At 33.1% G+C, this 14,455-nt stretch overlaps 1 protein-coding gene across 1 annotated transcript in view; it reads left to right on the top strand.

Annotated features, from left to right (window-relative positions):
• The window catches only part of LOC149798748 (uncharacterized), a 337,174-nt gene that overhangs the window by 153,961 nt on the left and 168,758 nt on the right, over positions 1 to 14,455 (top strand). Inside the window, exons 36-41 of the mRNA XM_089957621.1 lie at positions 602 to 718; positions 1,442 to 1,561; positions 2,470 to 2,583; positions 3,953 to 4,066; positions 4,400 to 4,513; positions 6,075 to 6,194. Coding sequence (XP_089813747.1) covers positions 602 to 718; positions 1,442 to 1,561; positions 2,470 to 2,583; positions 3,953 to 4,066; positions 4,400 to 4,513; positions 6,075 to 6,194 — 699 coding nt within the window. The remainder of the gene's footprint in view (positions 1 to 601; positions 719 to 1,441; positions 1,562 to 2,469; positions 2,584 to 3,952; positions 4,067 to 4,399; positions 4,514 to 6,074; positions 6,195 to 14,455) is intronic.

Raw genomic sequence — 14,455 nt, 5'->3', positions numbered from 1 at the left:
TCAACAACCAAAAGAAACTTCAAGGGCAATATCATACGAAAAATAATCTCATCAGAATAGTACTTCTAAGTAAAAGGAAAAGCCTTGTTTTTGATACTTTTAGACCTTTTCTCGGGTAACTCCAGACTTGTTTTTATCTGTAATTCTACTCAAATCCTAACTTATTATTAACAGTGGAATGGCTGCATTTGTTTTGCTAACGAATAACAATGTTAAGATTGGAATAGAATCAATCACTTGAAACATTGAATTTAGGTTTATGGCAGAATATACTGGTTTGTATCTCTTCCTGTTCTTTGTCTATTTAACTTGCTTTCATTGTATTTGTTATTTAAATGTTAAAGAATGTGGACTTTCCTTTGGCTATAAGATGTTGGTCTCACTCTTCCCGATAAAATATTATTTGTCATCTATTGCATACTTTGCCACAGCAAGGCAACGATTGTCTGGAGGAAGAAAAATATGACTTCATAAAGTGTAAAGAATCTGAAACCACTCTGACTTAAATATAATCTTTGTTTTGATTTTAGAAACTTTTGTCAACAATATTACCAATATTTTATTTGCTTTCATCAATGTCATCATTTTTGTTACTTGATAGATGTTAATGAATGTCTGACCATCACATGTCAACATGGTAGTACATGCAACAACTTGCCAGGCAGTTTTGAATGCATTGGCTGTGATAGCGGATGGATGGGCAGATTGTGCGAAGTTGGTAAGAAAACCATTTGCAGTTTGTCATTTTGCTACAATAAGATGATTTATGTTTTTTTAGTCTGCATCAAGAGGACAACCAATGAAGCATGGTCTTTGTTAAGAAGCAATAAACATGCAATAAAACCATGAAAGCTAAGAGAAATATAATATAATCTAACAAATTTAACAAATTTAACCCTAACCCTTCTTGCAGACTTACAGATATTCAAATACTTTCTTAATTTAGAATTAAAACAAACTTGAATATATATATATATATATATATATATATATATATATATATATATATATATATATATATATATATATATATATATATATATATATATCACAATCATAACAGTTTCAATTTCCATATAGAATTGATGTTTTTAGGTTATATTAAATATGAAAATATGAAATATCAGTCAATGAAATTTATGATTTGTTGTTTAATTCTAATGAACTTGTGCTATCAAACTTCTTACTGACAAAAATTATGAAACAATTATGTCTCAAGCTTTTGTCAGAATACCTTGTTCCAGTTTTCCATTATAATGAAAAAAGCTATAGTGTGTTGTGATGACTGGTTGATGATGACCGATGACTGATTGGTGATGACTGATGACTGATTGGTGAATAATGTTTCCTAATTAAGTTCATTTTAAATATAAGCTTGTTCCTCTTACTCATTACATAAGGCAGTACACTTTAAATGAGAAATGTTATTTTTTTCTTTTAGACATAGACGAGTGTAACTCAGTACTTGGAGATCCATGTGTAAATGGAGCTTGCTTTAATACACCTGGATCATTTATATGTACCTGTATACCTGGATGGAAAGGGGCTTTGTGCAATGAAGGTAAAACCTTATTTAACTCCCATGATATTAAAATGTGCTTTTGCAGTTTTTAAATGCTGTCTTTATTTACCATGCCTAAAATAATTATATATATTTCTATACATTGCCACTTATTTCAGTTGTTTGATACTTTTCAGTTTAAATTAGCATTCAAATAAAAGTTAATAAATTTTTAGGCCCTGAAAATTATTCATCTGTTGACCAAGGCAAAAATATTTCAGTCATCTCATGAGGAAGTTTTTTTTAATGTTAATTTGTATTCAAGCTTCCTGACTCATTACTTCAAACACTTTCTTTGGCCAAGATAAATGTTTTGATCTAATGTTTTCCAGTAAATTTTATGACACCAAACTCAACATTGCCAAAAAAATGACTCTTTAATCTGCCTCTAATAATTATTTTTAAATCACTAATTCACAAGACACCAGCATATGCTCTGGTGTGTTTTTTGTAATTATCAGACATTCATTTTGGTATGTTGCTTTCATACATAAATATGTTCTAGTCATTTCAAAAATTTTGTTGAAAGTAGGAGATAGCTTGTCTATTGAGAATTGGAAATTTTTTGTTGAAAGTAGGGAATAACTGTCTATTGAGTCATTTTTACTTAAAACTGTGAATAACTAGTCTATTGGGAGATGGTGCTTCAAAATGTTTTGCACAAATGATACATGAAGGGCCCCAGTGCCAACTTTGATGTAAAGGAAGATTTTGTAAACACTCATGCAAGCATGCAGATGATAATCTTGCTTAATTTTCAGAGATTAGGAGTAAGGTTATATGATGTGAAAAAGTAGCTTAACTATTCCTTTCCAAAACCTTTTACATTTTGCAATTTACGGCTTGTTTAATGACTAATTCTTTTTTTGAAGTTATACTATTGGAAACATTCACCAAACATTTTTCAGATGTCAATGAATGTCTTACATCTCCGTGCCAAAATGGTGGAACATGTACGAACACCCTTAGCTCCTTTGTGTGCACATGTCCCAAGGGTTTCATGGGTAGCACATGCCAACAAGGTAATACTCCAATTTTAATGTCAATATTAATATCAGTGCTATTGATCTAATACATACATGATATAAATTTATGAAGATGGTGCAAAGTATCACTTTCAGGACATGAGTGGTTTCTCACTACTAGATCTGCCATTGTTACAAGGGGTTAGAACAGTATATATTGGGCCTTTGTTCAGTATATTTGAAAAATTGAAATAATGAAAACAACAAACAGATTGCAGTGATTCTTTTTATAATGCCTTTTTTTTCGTTTATTGTAATAACTGATCAATTATATTCTTACTCACAGCTTATCATTGGCTGTATATTTCTTAAATCACTTGCAAGAGAAGTATTTCTGGGGAGCTGTTCTTTTAAACATTATAGGGTTACTATTTTATATTTTGCAAAAATATAAAACTATTATTAAATTAATAATATTAAGCTTTAACAGTTTATGAAAATATGCTGACTGAATTCTGGAAGCTTAATAAAAGAGATATTTGGCACATCATTGAAAAGATTCAGCCATGGTTGAGATTTCTGGAAGTCAGTGAAATGATTTATTGTTGAGATATCTGGAAGCTAGAAGGTCAGTGAAATTATTAAATTTTGAGATATCTGGAAGGTCTGCAAAATGATTCAGTGTTGAGATATCTGGAAGATCTGCAAAATGATTCAGTGTTGAGATATCTGTAAGTTCTGTGAAATGAGTCAGTGTTGAGATATCTGGAAGGTCTGTGAAATCAGTCAGTGTTGAGATAACTGGTTAAAACTGTGAAATGATTCAGTGTTGAGACATCCTGAAATTGTGTGAAATGAGTCAGTGTTGAGATATCTGAAAGTTCTGTGAAATGATTCAGTGTTGTTATAAAATTACAACATTCTGGTTAAAGCTGTGAAATGATTCAGTGTTGAGATATCTGGTTAAAGCTGTGAAATGATTCAGTGTTGAGATATCTGGAAGTTCTGTGAAATGATTCAGTGTTGAGATATCTGGAAGTTCTGTGAAATGATTCAGTGTTGAGATATCTGGAAGTTCTGTGAAATGATTCAGTGTTGAGATAACTGGTTAAAGCTTATTGAGCTATTTATTATATTTGAGCTACTGTATTAAACCTATGTACAAGTCAGATCAAACTGCTGACTGCATAGATCCTGATCCACCATCGCATACTGTGCCAGCGTATCTGGCTTTCTTCAGTTTGTTAGGATTAACCAGTTGAATAAACCACATGAACCCTGATCTGCTGGTATATCATGTGACAGCAGATCAGGACCATTGTATTTTGTAATTGGACCAAACGTATAACGGAATAGATATAGTATGTATTATAACTTGGTCACAATGATACAGTATAAATATTTCATCCATTGTTTATATTTACAGACATAGATGAATGCGCACAGAAACCTTGTCAGAATGGGAGTACTTGTATCAATACTAAAGGAAGTTACACATGCTTTTGTCCAAGTGGATGGATGGGCAATAACTGTGACTTTGGTAAAAATGTTTTACATGTTTTGCTTTCTGCTCGTCATCAAAGAATAATATTCAATTTTGAAAATGCATGTGATCTGAAGTCATCAAATACATTGAGACTCTAGTGTTACATTGGATAAAAATTAATTAATTTTTGTGAATGTTGTAATTTTATAACATTTACTCTGTGGGTAGTAAACTAAGCCAAAGGAAATGATTGAGACTTAATGTTTATTGTTTGCAAATTTAAAAATTTAGGACTTGTAAAGTCATACAAATTGGGGGATTTTGAGAGATAATGTTATAGTAACAAAATTTCATTCACACATTTTTGTATTTTGTTCAAAATTTCAGATGTTGATGAATGTAGTGGGGTCAATCCATGCTATCAGGGTACATGTCAGAATAATGCAGGTGGATTTAATTGTACATGCCTCTCAGGGTGGACAGGAGAAACATGTGACACAAGTAAGATATGATATTTTAAGAAAGGAATCCTTGGAAATCACCAAAACTAAAGAATTTAAAATGTTAATTTTGAGTTCAGACTTCAGTTTTCCATGATTATCACAAGAGTGATAATTCTTAAATATCTGTGTATGTCGTGAAGTATTATACTGATTGATATAAAACACCCAACTGATGATATCTTATATTCATTGATATAAAACACCCAACTGATGATATATTATACTGATTGATATAAAACACCCAACTGATGATATCTTATACTCATTGATATAAAACACCCAACTGCTGATGATATCTTATACTCATTGATATAAAACACCCAACTGCTGATGATATATTATACTGATTGATATAAAACACCCAACTGATGATATCTTATACTCATTGATATAAAACACCCAACTGCTGATGATATCTTATACTCATTGATATAAAACACCCAACTGATGATATCTTATACTCATTGATATAAAACACCCAACTGATGATATATTATACTCTTTGATATAAAACACCCAACTGATGATATATTATACTCTTTGATATAAAACACCCAACTGCTGATGATATCTTATACTCATTGATATAAAACACCCAACTGATGATATCTTATACTCATTGATATAAAACACCCAACTGATGATATATTATACTCTTTGATATAAAACACCCAACTGATGATATATTATACTCTTTGATATCAAACACCCAACTGATGATATATTATACTCCTTGATATCAAACACCCAACTGATGATATATTATCCTCTTTGATATAAAACACCCAACTGATGATATATTATACTCTTTGATATCAAACACCCAACTAATGATATATTATACTCTTTGATATCAAACACCCAAATGATGAGATTTATTTAGCTTATATATTATAGCCATTGATATAAAACACTGAAGACAGTTGTTTATAATTGGAATGCAGTTGGACTAAAAATAATTGTTTTCATTCAACTCACTTCCCAGTATTTCATGGATCTTTTTTTAAAATTTATGTATTTATTTATTTATTTTTTTATTTTTTTTATTTATTTAGCATATAGGGCAGAGCTGTTGTTTTGTGGATTGACCCATTGTAGTTGAACCATGTTTATAAGATTTGACACTCTGCTCCAGAATTAATTTTGTTTGAGGATATTTGCTACCTTTGAACTTCTCACATTGAGAATTACAAAAAATGTCTAAAATATGTAAATTAAGTGACCTTGAACAGTTAGCTGTGACAGTGCTTTAATACTGTAATAATGTGCAGTTTTTGTATGTATATAAAAATATCATCTGATTAATCAATTTTCAAGTTGTAACACCAAATTGGAATGGAAATTATTGTTTGCTTTGGTTTTATTTTGCAACATTTTTCTTAATTATTTTCAATATGTCTAGAATTCTTTGATTACTAGAATACATGCATTGCATAGCTTTGAAATGGAGTTTCACTGAAAAACTGAATTTTGGGCATTGTTTCAGTCAATCAGTACCTAATAATGGTCTTTTTAAATATTTATATTGACATAAAATATTCTGCAATACTTTTTACCAGATATAAATGAATGTGCCATTGTCCCTTCCATCTGCAAAAACAATGGCATTTGTGTGGACTCATTTGGATCATATGTCTGCCAGTGTAACGCAGGATGGACAGGACAGAACTGTGACAAAGGTAAGTGTTGTAGGCTGTTATCCACATTGTGGTCTTGATTACATTACAATGAATTCTTGCCACCCCTGATATATCTATGGTAGGGCATATGGCATTATCCATTTGACTAACAATATGCTCTTCAACCAATCCTTTGAGACAAATGCCCCAAATTTTAATTGCTTCATTTACACATCAAATTTGTTATGGATGAATGGTCTTGTATCCCATATTCCATAAAATAACAGTTTGAAGATGGCCATCAGTTTACCGTTCTAATATTGCTTGTCAGAGCATTGCTGTCATTGACATATAACTCACCTAACAGGACAGACAATATATTTATTTCACTAATAATTTCTTTTATTAACTGGATAATAACACTGGACAACAAATTTTTACAAAAGTCATGTTACTGAAATAAAATTAGTCAATTCTTATCAATTTTTATGTGCTGAACACGAATATGACAGTCAAATTGCAAAATTGGCTCTAGTTTTTTTGTAATCTGCAAGAAATTAATGTTTACATAACGAAATGCATTCCAATAGTAAAAGGTCAACTGTAATAGCCTACCTATAAAAAATCAAGTCATTGACTACATCTTAGATTTCTTCGCCTGTCTCTTGTACAGCTGTTCGGGAGCATCTCTGAGGAGTGTCCAGCAGTAGTCAGCCAGCATTGTAGTGGACCATTTTCCCTGGTATCTTTGTTCCATTGTTGCGATATCTTGATGAAAACGTTCGCCGTGTTCATCACTAACAATACCACAGTTGCTAGGAAAGAAATCCAAATGGGAATGAAGGAAGTGAATCTTTAGAGACATATTGCAGCCAAGTTTCTTATACTTCATCAACATGTCTTCTACTAGTTCCTTATAGTTTTCTGCCCTAACATTTCCGAGGAAGTTTGTAGAAACTAGGCGAAAAGCATTCCATGCTTGTTTCGCGTCACCTTCCAGCAAGTTGTTGAACCGGTCATCTTTGAAAAGCTCTCGAATCTGAGGACCCACAAAAACTCCCTCTTTAATCTTTGCTTCGCTGAGTCGAGGGAATTTTTCATGCAGGTATCGGAATGCTGGCAAAGTCCGGTCAATGGCTTTCACGAAGTTCTTCATCAAACCTAGTTTGATGTGAAGGGGTGGTAGCAAGATTTTCTGAGCCTCAACCAGAGCTGGGTGTTGGATATTCTTCTCTCCAATGGCTACATTCTGCCTGTGAGTCCATTCCTTCCTCATGTAGTGCATTTCCCTTGCTCGGCTATCCCACTCGCATAAGAAACACATGTATTTTGTATATCCTTGCTGCAGTCCCATTAAAAGGGCAACTACCTTCAAATCACCACAGAGGTGCCAGCTGTACTTGTTATACTCAATGGAATTCAGTAGCTGCCTTAAGTTATCGTATGTCTCTTTCATGTGGACAGCATACGCTACTGGAATAGATGGAAGAATGTTTCCATTGTGCAAAAGCACAGCCTTGAGACTCAGTTTCGAAGAGTCCACAAATAGTCTCCATTCTTGTGGGTCATGAGTGATTTTTAAAGCATTCATGAGGCCCTCAATATCGGAACAGAATATCAGATTACTTTCCTTTCTGAAGAAAGGCTCCAATTGCTGGTGGCGCTTTCGATATGCAGTAATTGTGACATCTTCTTCTAGAAGATTCCATTGTTGGAGTCTTGATCCTAGCAATTCTGCCTTGTTCTTTGATAAGTCCAAATCACGAATCAGGTCATTTAGTTCTTCCTGTGTTATTCTGTGTGGGGTTGATGATGCACCACAGTGAAAATCTGGATCACTGCATGCTGATGGACCAGGAGAAGAACAGGTCGACTCACCTTTGTCTTCGTCAGATGAATCAAGAGAATATTCTGCTGGAGGTTCTGGAATAGGAAGTCCCTCACCATGTGGAACTGGTCTCAATGCAGACGGAATGTTTGGGTAGACTATTCTCGACTTCTTTCGCTTCGTTATTCCGCCGGAAAGAGGAGGAACCAAGCAGAAGTAACAGTCATTTAGGTGGTTGCTTGGCTCTCTCCACACCATTGGGACTGCAAACGGCATTGATGACCTTTTGCAATTCAACCACTGTGAAAGCTGTGTTGTACATGTAGCACAGCATATATGCGGAGCCCAAGGCTTGTCTTGGTCACCAACCTTGCATCCGAAGTAAAGATGATATGCCTTCTTCACTTGAGAATTGATACTTTTCTTCTGGTTGGCAAATGTCACTTCCCCACAAATATAGCAAAAATTGTCCGCGGTATTAACACACTTTCGAGGCATTACTGTTCTTTATTGTACGTAAATGGATAAAATAATAAGTTTTATGTAACAGTAGCTTGAACTGTCTCGCACAACGTCTAAAATATTTTAAATGCTGAACCTATCTGATTGGGCTTTATATAGTACACTGCTTACGTCAGCTTCAGCAGCCGCCTGGCATTAGTATAATAGGCCTACACATGTATAGTACACTGCTGACGTCAACTTACTTCAGCAGCCGCATGGCATTAGTATTGCATTGCATCAGAAAATGATGCAATCAACTGTGGATGATGTGAGCATGATGGTATTATGCAATGTTACATCATTATTCCGGATGTTGCTGCAGTCCTACTGGAGAAATTTACACAGTGAAACATAGAAAATGAGGTATATGAATATCTTCAAAACGAGAGCCAATACAAATTTTTCACGGTTATATTCGTGTTCGGCACACCAAAATACTACAGATTAGGGCCTTTTCAAGTCAGTAATGATTTCACTGTTGACCAGTGTAATTAACATATTACATCTCTATAATAAATAAAAGCAGAGCAGCAGCAGCAGTCTGTATGGTTAAGATGTACATAAAATGTGTCCATTTATCATGTACTCATAATCCATCAAGCAACTTCTTCAAGCATTACATTAGGAATTTACAAATATTCTGATGTAAAACATTTTCTTAGTGATTTTTTTAGCATAAAACAAAAAATGATACATCATTGTTTCAGGTTCCATTAAAAATTTATATTAAAACTTTATTAGGGTAGAAAATGTAACACGTGTAACAAGAATGGACAAACAAAATTTTATTTCCCTATTTAAAATTCATAAAATATTTGGGCAATTGACAGGTTTGGTGCTTTAAATAGCTGCACCACATCTGTTGATAATATTTTGTATTCAGCTTCTTTATTGCCCATTAATTTGCCAACTTTCTTGAAATATTGTGCAACCAATGGTAATTCTCATGTAATCTAAAAACAGAAACATTTATATACAATATATTAATTATTTAGTATGTAGGGTCTGTAATGTATTAGTACATATATGTACTGTCAAATATCGATATAGTCCTAGATTGATATTTTGTTGCATTATTTTCATTTGCAATATGTAATATTGATTCTTTATGCACCTCTTGGCTTCTGTGTATGCTCAGCAACATGCCAACTTTCTTTGGGTGACATGTGAACTAAGTGCTTGATGTCAATAGAAACTTTTTGTTGTCAGTCTGATGCTGCTGTTGCTATAAAGTCTCTTGACAGTACTCAGTCAGTGTACTCAATCAGTGTAAATTATTTCAAAATCTGATTTTAAGCAAAGTAATGTTATATTGTGTAACTTTCCTAGACACAAGAATCATGTTACTATGACTGACTTATTCTGTTTCAAAAATGTTATGCAAGATGCACATATGTTAATTAGAAGTAATCAAATTATGCACAATCCTTAATTGGAAATGCAGTATTTGTTTAATTAGGTGCATGTGAGTTCTATTCTCTTAAAATAACAATACACAAGAATCACTAAACATTAGTAAAATGTTATGACTGCCATTTTGGTTCCATCAGTGTTACATGGTTTGCACATAGGTTGGTCAGAAATACATTTTTTGACTGTACTGTAAAAATACCAGATGGCAATATTAAGGCTACTTGCAGGCATATCAATGGGATAAATTGTTATAGAATTTCAGTTATGTTTATTAACATTACATCTGTTTATGCACAACAACGTAACATGGACAAACACTTCTGGTCCATAATCTTACCTGAGTCTGTTTTTCATGTCAGTCATAAATGACCATCTTGAGAGTGCTGAGAAAATACTGGTGTTTTCTTGCTGAATTCTTTCATTTTAATGTTCATCACATATTTGTACTTACAGATAAACAAAATTTATGTTAAGTCTATTTGCTACCCATTTCAAGAATTTTCTGCCATAATAATGTAATATGCCCTGCCGTAGATAATTATCATGGGTGTAACATGATGGATGTATAGATATATCAAGGTGTGACATGATGGATGCATAGATATATCAAGGTGTGACATGATGGATGCATAGATATATCAAGGGTGTAACATGATGAATGCATGGATATATCAAGGGTGTGACATGATGGATGCATATGGCTGTGTGTACAGTCTACTGTCAGATGCAAGTGTTTGTTGAAAAGAGGCTTGAATGCAAATATGACTTTGGAAAGAGCACGGGTGCTTCCAGTGGGTCTTCCTCATCAAATACTAGATAATACTTCCTGTTGATCAGAATCTATATTGTCTCTTTTTGCACCTCAGAAAATTAGATGAACCAAGTGTACAGAGCTCTATCCTGGTCAGTGTCTACTTGACAATCTAGCTTTTCTGCGTTTTAATCCAGAAATCTGCATCTAAACCAGTCAGCATATTGTTCATTTCTGCCTCATCTTTCTTCTAACTGTAAAGCTGACTCAGGTGCACCTGACTCCTTTGCAACTTACTTTGTACTTCACCTGATTGAAGTTTCCTTAAAACATACAACTTACCTTCACAGAATAAGCTTTCCTTTGCCTGTATGTCTCACTGAGGGATTAAATCCATTCACTTTTAACCAAATAATTTAACTGAACAATGGTCTGTCCTGAATCATGTGTAAATACTGATAATACTGAACTCACCTTTAAAACTGAATTTTTTTCACAAGACAGTGACACTTAATTTTTTACAGGACCTTATTTGCAGTTACATACATAATGTAAATGAGCATATATCAATTTATTTCACTGCAAAATGTGTGTAGAAATGGTAAATAGATGATTATAAGCTCTTAATAAAATAATAATAAAGCTTTATAAAAAAGGATGCATTTGTCCCAAGTGTAACTTAAATTTAATCTTTATTTTTTGTGTGCAAGTGATATTTTTATTTATCAGTTTAAATTACTTTATTATTGCTGACAATGCATTTGTAGATTGAAATTATAATTAGCATGTATATTTAATAAAATGAGGGGTTAACATCATTATCTTATTCTTTTATGATCTACCAGGTGTTAACATTGTTGTTTTATTCTTACTCTTATGATCTACCAGGTGTTAACATTGCTGTTCTATTCTTACTCTTATGATCTACAGGTGTTAACATTGTTTTTCTGTTCTTACTCTTATGATCTAACAGGTGCTAACATTGTTGTTCTATTCTTACTCTTATGATCAACCAGGTGTTAACATTGTTGTTCTATTCTTACTCTTATGACCAACCAGGTTTTAACATTTTTATTTTATTCTTATGATCTACCAGGTGTTAACATTGTTGTTTTAATCTTATTCTTATGATCTAACAGGTGTTTACATTGTTGTTTTATTCTTATGATCTACTAGGTGTTAACATTGTTGTTTTATTTTTACTCTTATGATCCATCAAATGTATGACAACATGGGTTGAAGTAAGACAACCTGAAGCTTGGTCTTGATTTCAAATTTAAAACATTGTTATCAGACAAAATTAAATGTGTAAATGCCATGCAGTGAAAGAAACATTCCTTATTTACATCAACTAATGGTATTACTATACATTATACATTAGACTGGGGTTTTAACACCCAAACATATATGCACAATCATTCATATAATTGTTTATCATTTTTGTTGTAACCCTGTTCTTTACATACCACTATTGGCAGCTGTGGACACTGACTACTGCATTATAATAGGAGAGCTGTACTAAGAAGAAATATTCCATTCATTTTTGTTCAAGTCATCCACTTTCGATGGAGTCCATGCAATGTTCCCCCAGAGCCATTTACCAATTATTGTCTCAGTATATTATCATATCATCCACTGTTGCTGTCTCAGTATACTATCATATCATTATATCAGCCACTGTTGCTGTCTCAGCATACTATCATATCAGCCACTGTTGCTGTCTCAGTATACTATCATATCATTATATCAGCCACTGTTAAATGTCTCAGTATACTGTCATATCATTCAGTGTTGCTGTCTCAATATACTATCATATCAGCCACTGTTGCTGTCTCAGTATATTATCATATCAGCCACTGTTGCTGTCTCAGTATACTATCATATCAGCCACTATTGCTGTCTCAATATACTATCATATCAGGCACTGTTGCTGTCTCAATATACTATCATATCAGCCACGGTTGCTGTCTCAATATACTATCATATCAGCCACTGTTGCTTTCTCAGTATACTATCATATCAGCCACTGTTGCTGTCTCAATATACAACATATCAGCCACTGTTGCTGTCTCAATATACTATCATATCAGCCACTGTTGCTGTCTCAATATACTATCATATCAGCCACTGTTGCTTTCTCAGTATACTATCATATCAGCCACTGTTGCTGTCTCAATATACTATCATATCAGCCACTGTTGCTGTCTCAGTATACTATCATATCAGCCACTGTTGTTGTCTCAGTATGCTATCATATCAGCCACTGTTGCTGTCTCAATATACTATCATATCAGCCACTGTTGCTGTCTCAGTATACTATCATATCAGCCACTGTTGTTGTCTCAGTATGCTATCATATCAGCCACTGTTGTTGTCTCGATATACTATCATATCAGCCACTGTTGTTGTCTTGATTACTATCATATCAGCCACTGTTGTTGTCTCAGTATACTATCATATCAGCCACTGTTGCTTTTGAGCCTAACTAATATGCTTTTATGTTTCCATTAAATTCCTTTCTGTCAAATAAACATTGCCACCTAATTCCAAGTCTGTCACTGGAACATCACATTTTTCATGACTTCTTTGGATTATTACCACACCCAGTTAGAAATTTTTTTAATGCAAATTGACCCAACTGTCAGAAACTACATTGCTCTCTGTTGACCATGATCCTTGAAAAAATGAGACCAAAATTAAACTTGTATAGCCCATTTAGTGACTTGGTGGATGTATCCTGGTCAGTGACTCACTGGATGTAACTGGGTCAGTGACTCATTGTATGTATCCTGGACAATTGAACATTGGATGTATCCTGATCAGTGACTCATTTGATGTATCCTGGTCATTTACTCAGTGGATGTATCCTAGTCCCATACTAATAAAATTAACCATTTTATCCAATGTTTCATCTTATAATGGTATTATAAAATGACTTCTAATGTGGAAATGGTTGCTCATATTTGACTGTAACCTACTGTTGAGGTTTCCATTTTATGTTATTCAATGCTGATTATGAAGCAGAATGAGAAATTTTTTAATATTCTTATAAAGTTGTAATATTCTTATGTTTAAATAGTTTTTCATTAGTATTTTTAAACACTGGACATGAAAATATGCACAAGCAGAAGATTATATTGACCTTTTTGAACATGATAATTTGAACTTTCTACACTTGCTTCTTCTTATCTGTACAAATTTCATCTTGTTTTGACTGGAAATAATTGTATCCAAATATCGGAAGACAGCATGGGCCCTGAATTATTATCCTAGTTTACTTGTACACTGTATATTCCTTACTATGTACATTCATTTTATTATGGCAATTCTTTTCCCAAAGGTAGTAGAGTAAATGATGTTCTTTTAGAGATTGATAGGGAATGGAACTGAATTTCAGGCCCAGAACATGCCCAAAATCACTGGGACTTTTACTTAAGGAAATGGACTTTAATGTGAACGTGATTCAGATGCACAGTAATGAAAGGAAGAAAACATTTAGAATTTAAATTAAAAGGTGCTAGGAGCTTTGGTATGAAATTGGGATACATATTAGGGATATAAAGAATACAATGTAAATCTATGTATGAAATTGGGATACATATTAGGGATATAAAGAATACAATGTAAATATATGTATGAAATTGGGATACATATTAGGGATATAAAGAATACAATGTAAATATATGTATGAAATTGGGATACATATTAGGGATATAAAGAATACAATGTAAATATATGTATGAAATTGGGATACATATTAGGGATATAAAGAATACAGTGTAAATATGTGTATAAAATTGGGATACATATTAGGGATATAAAGAA

This window comes from Sinohyriopsis cumingii, chromosome 5, assembly GCF_028554795.1.
Source record: "Sinohyriopsis cumingii isolate HCF-2022 chromosome 5, ASM2855479v2, whole genome shotgun sequence".
NCBI classification, from domain to species: Eukaryota; Metazoa; Mollusca; class Bivalvia; order Unionida; family Unionidae; genus Sinohyriopsis; species Sinohyriopsis cumingii.
Note: the sequence above shows the minus strand (reverse complement) of the source record. Positions and strands in the feature narration are given on the sequence as shown.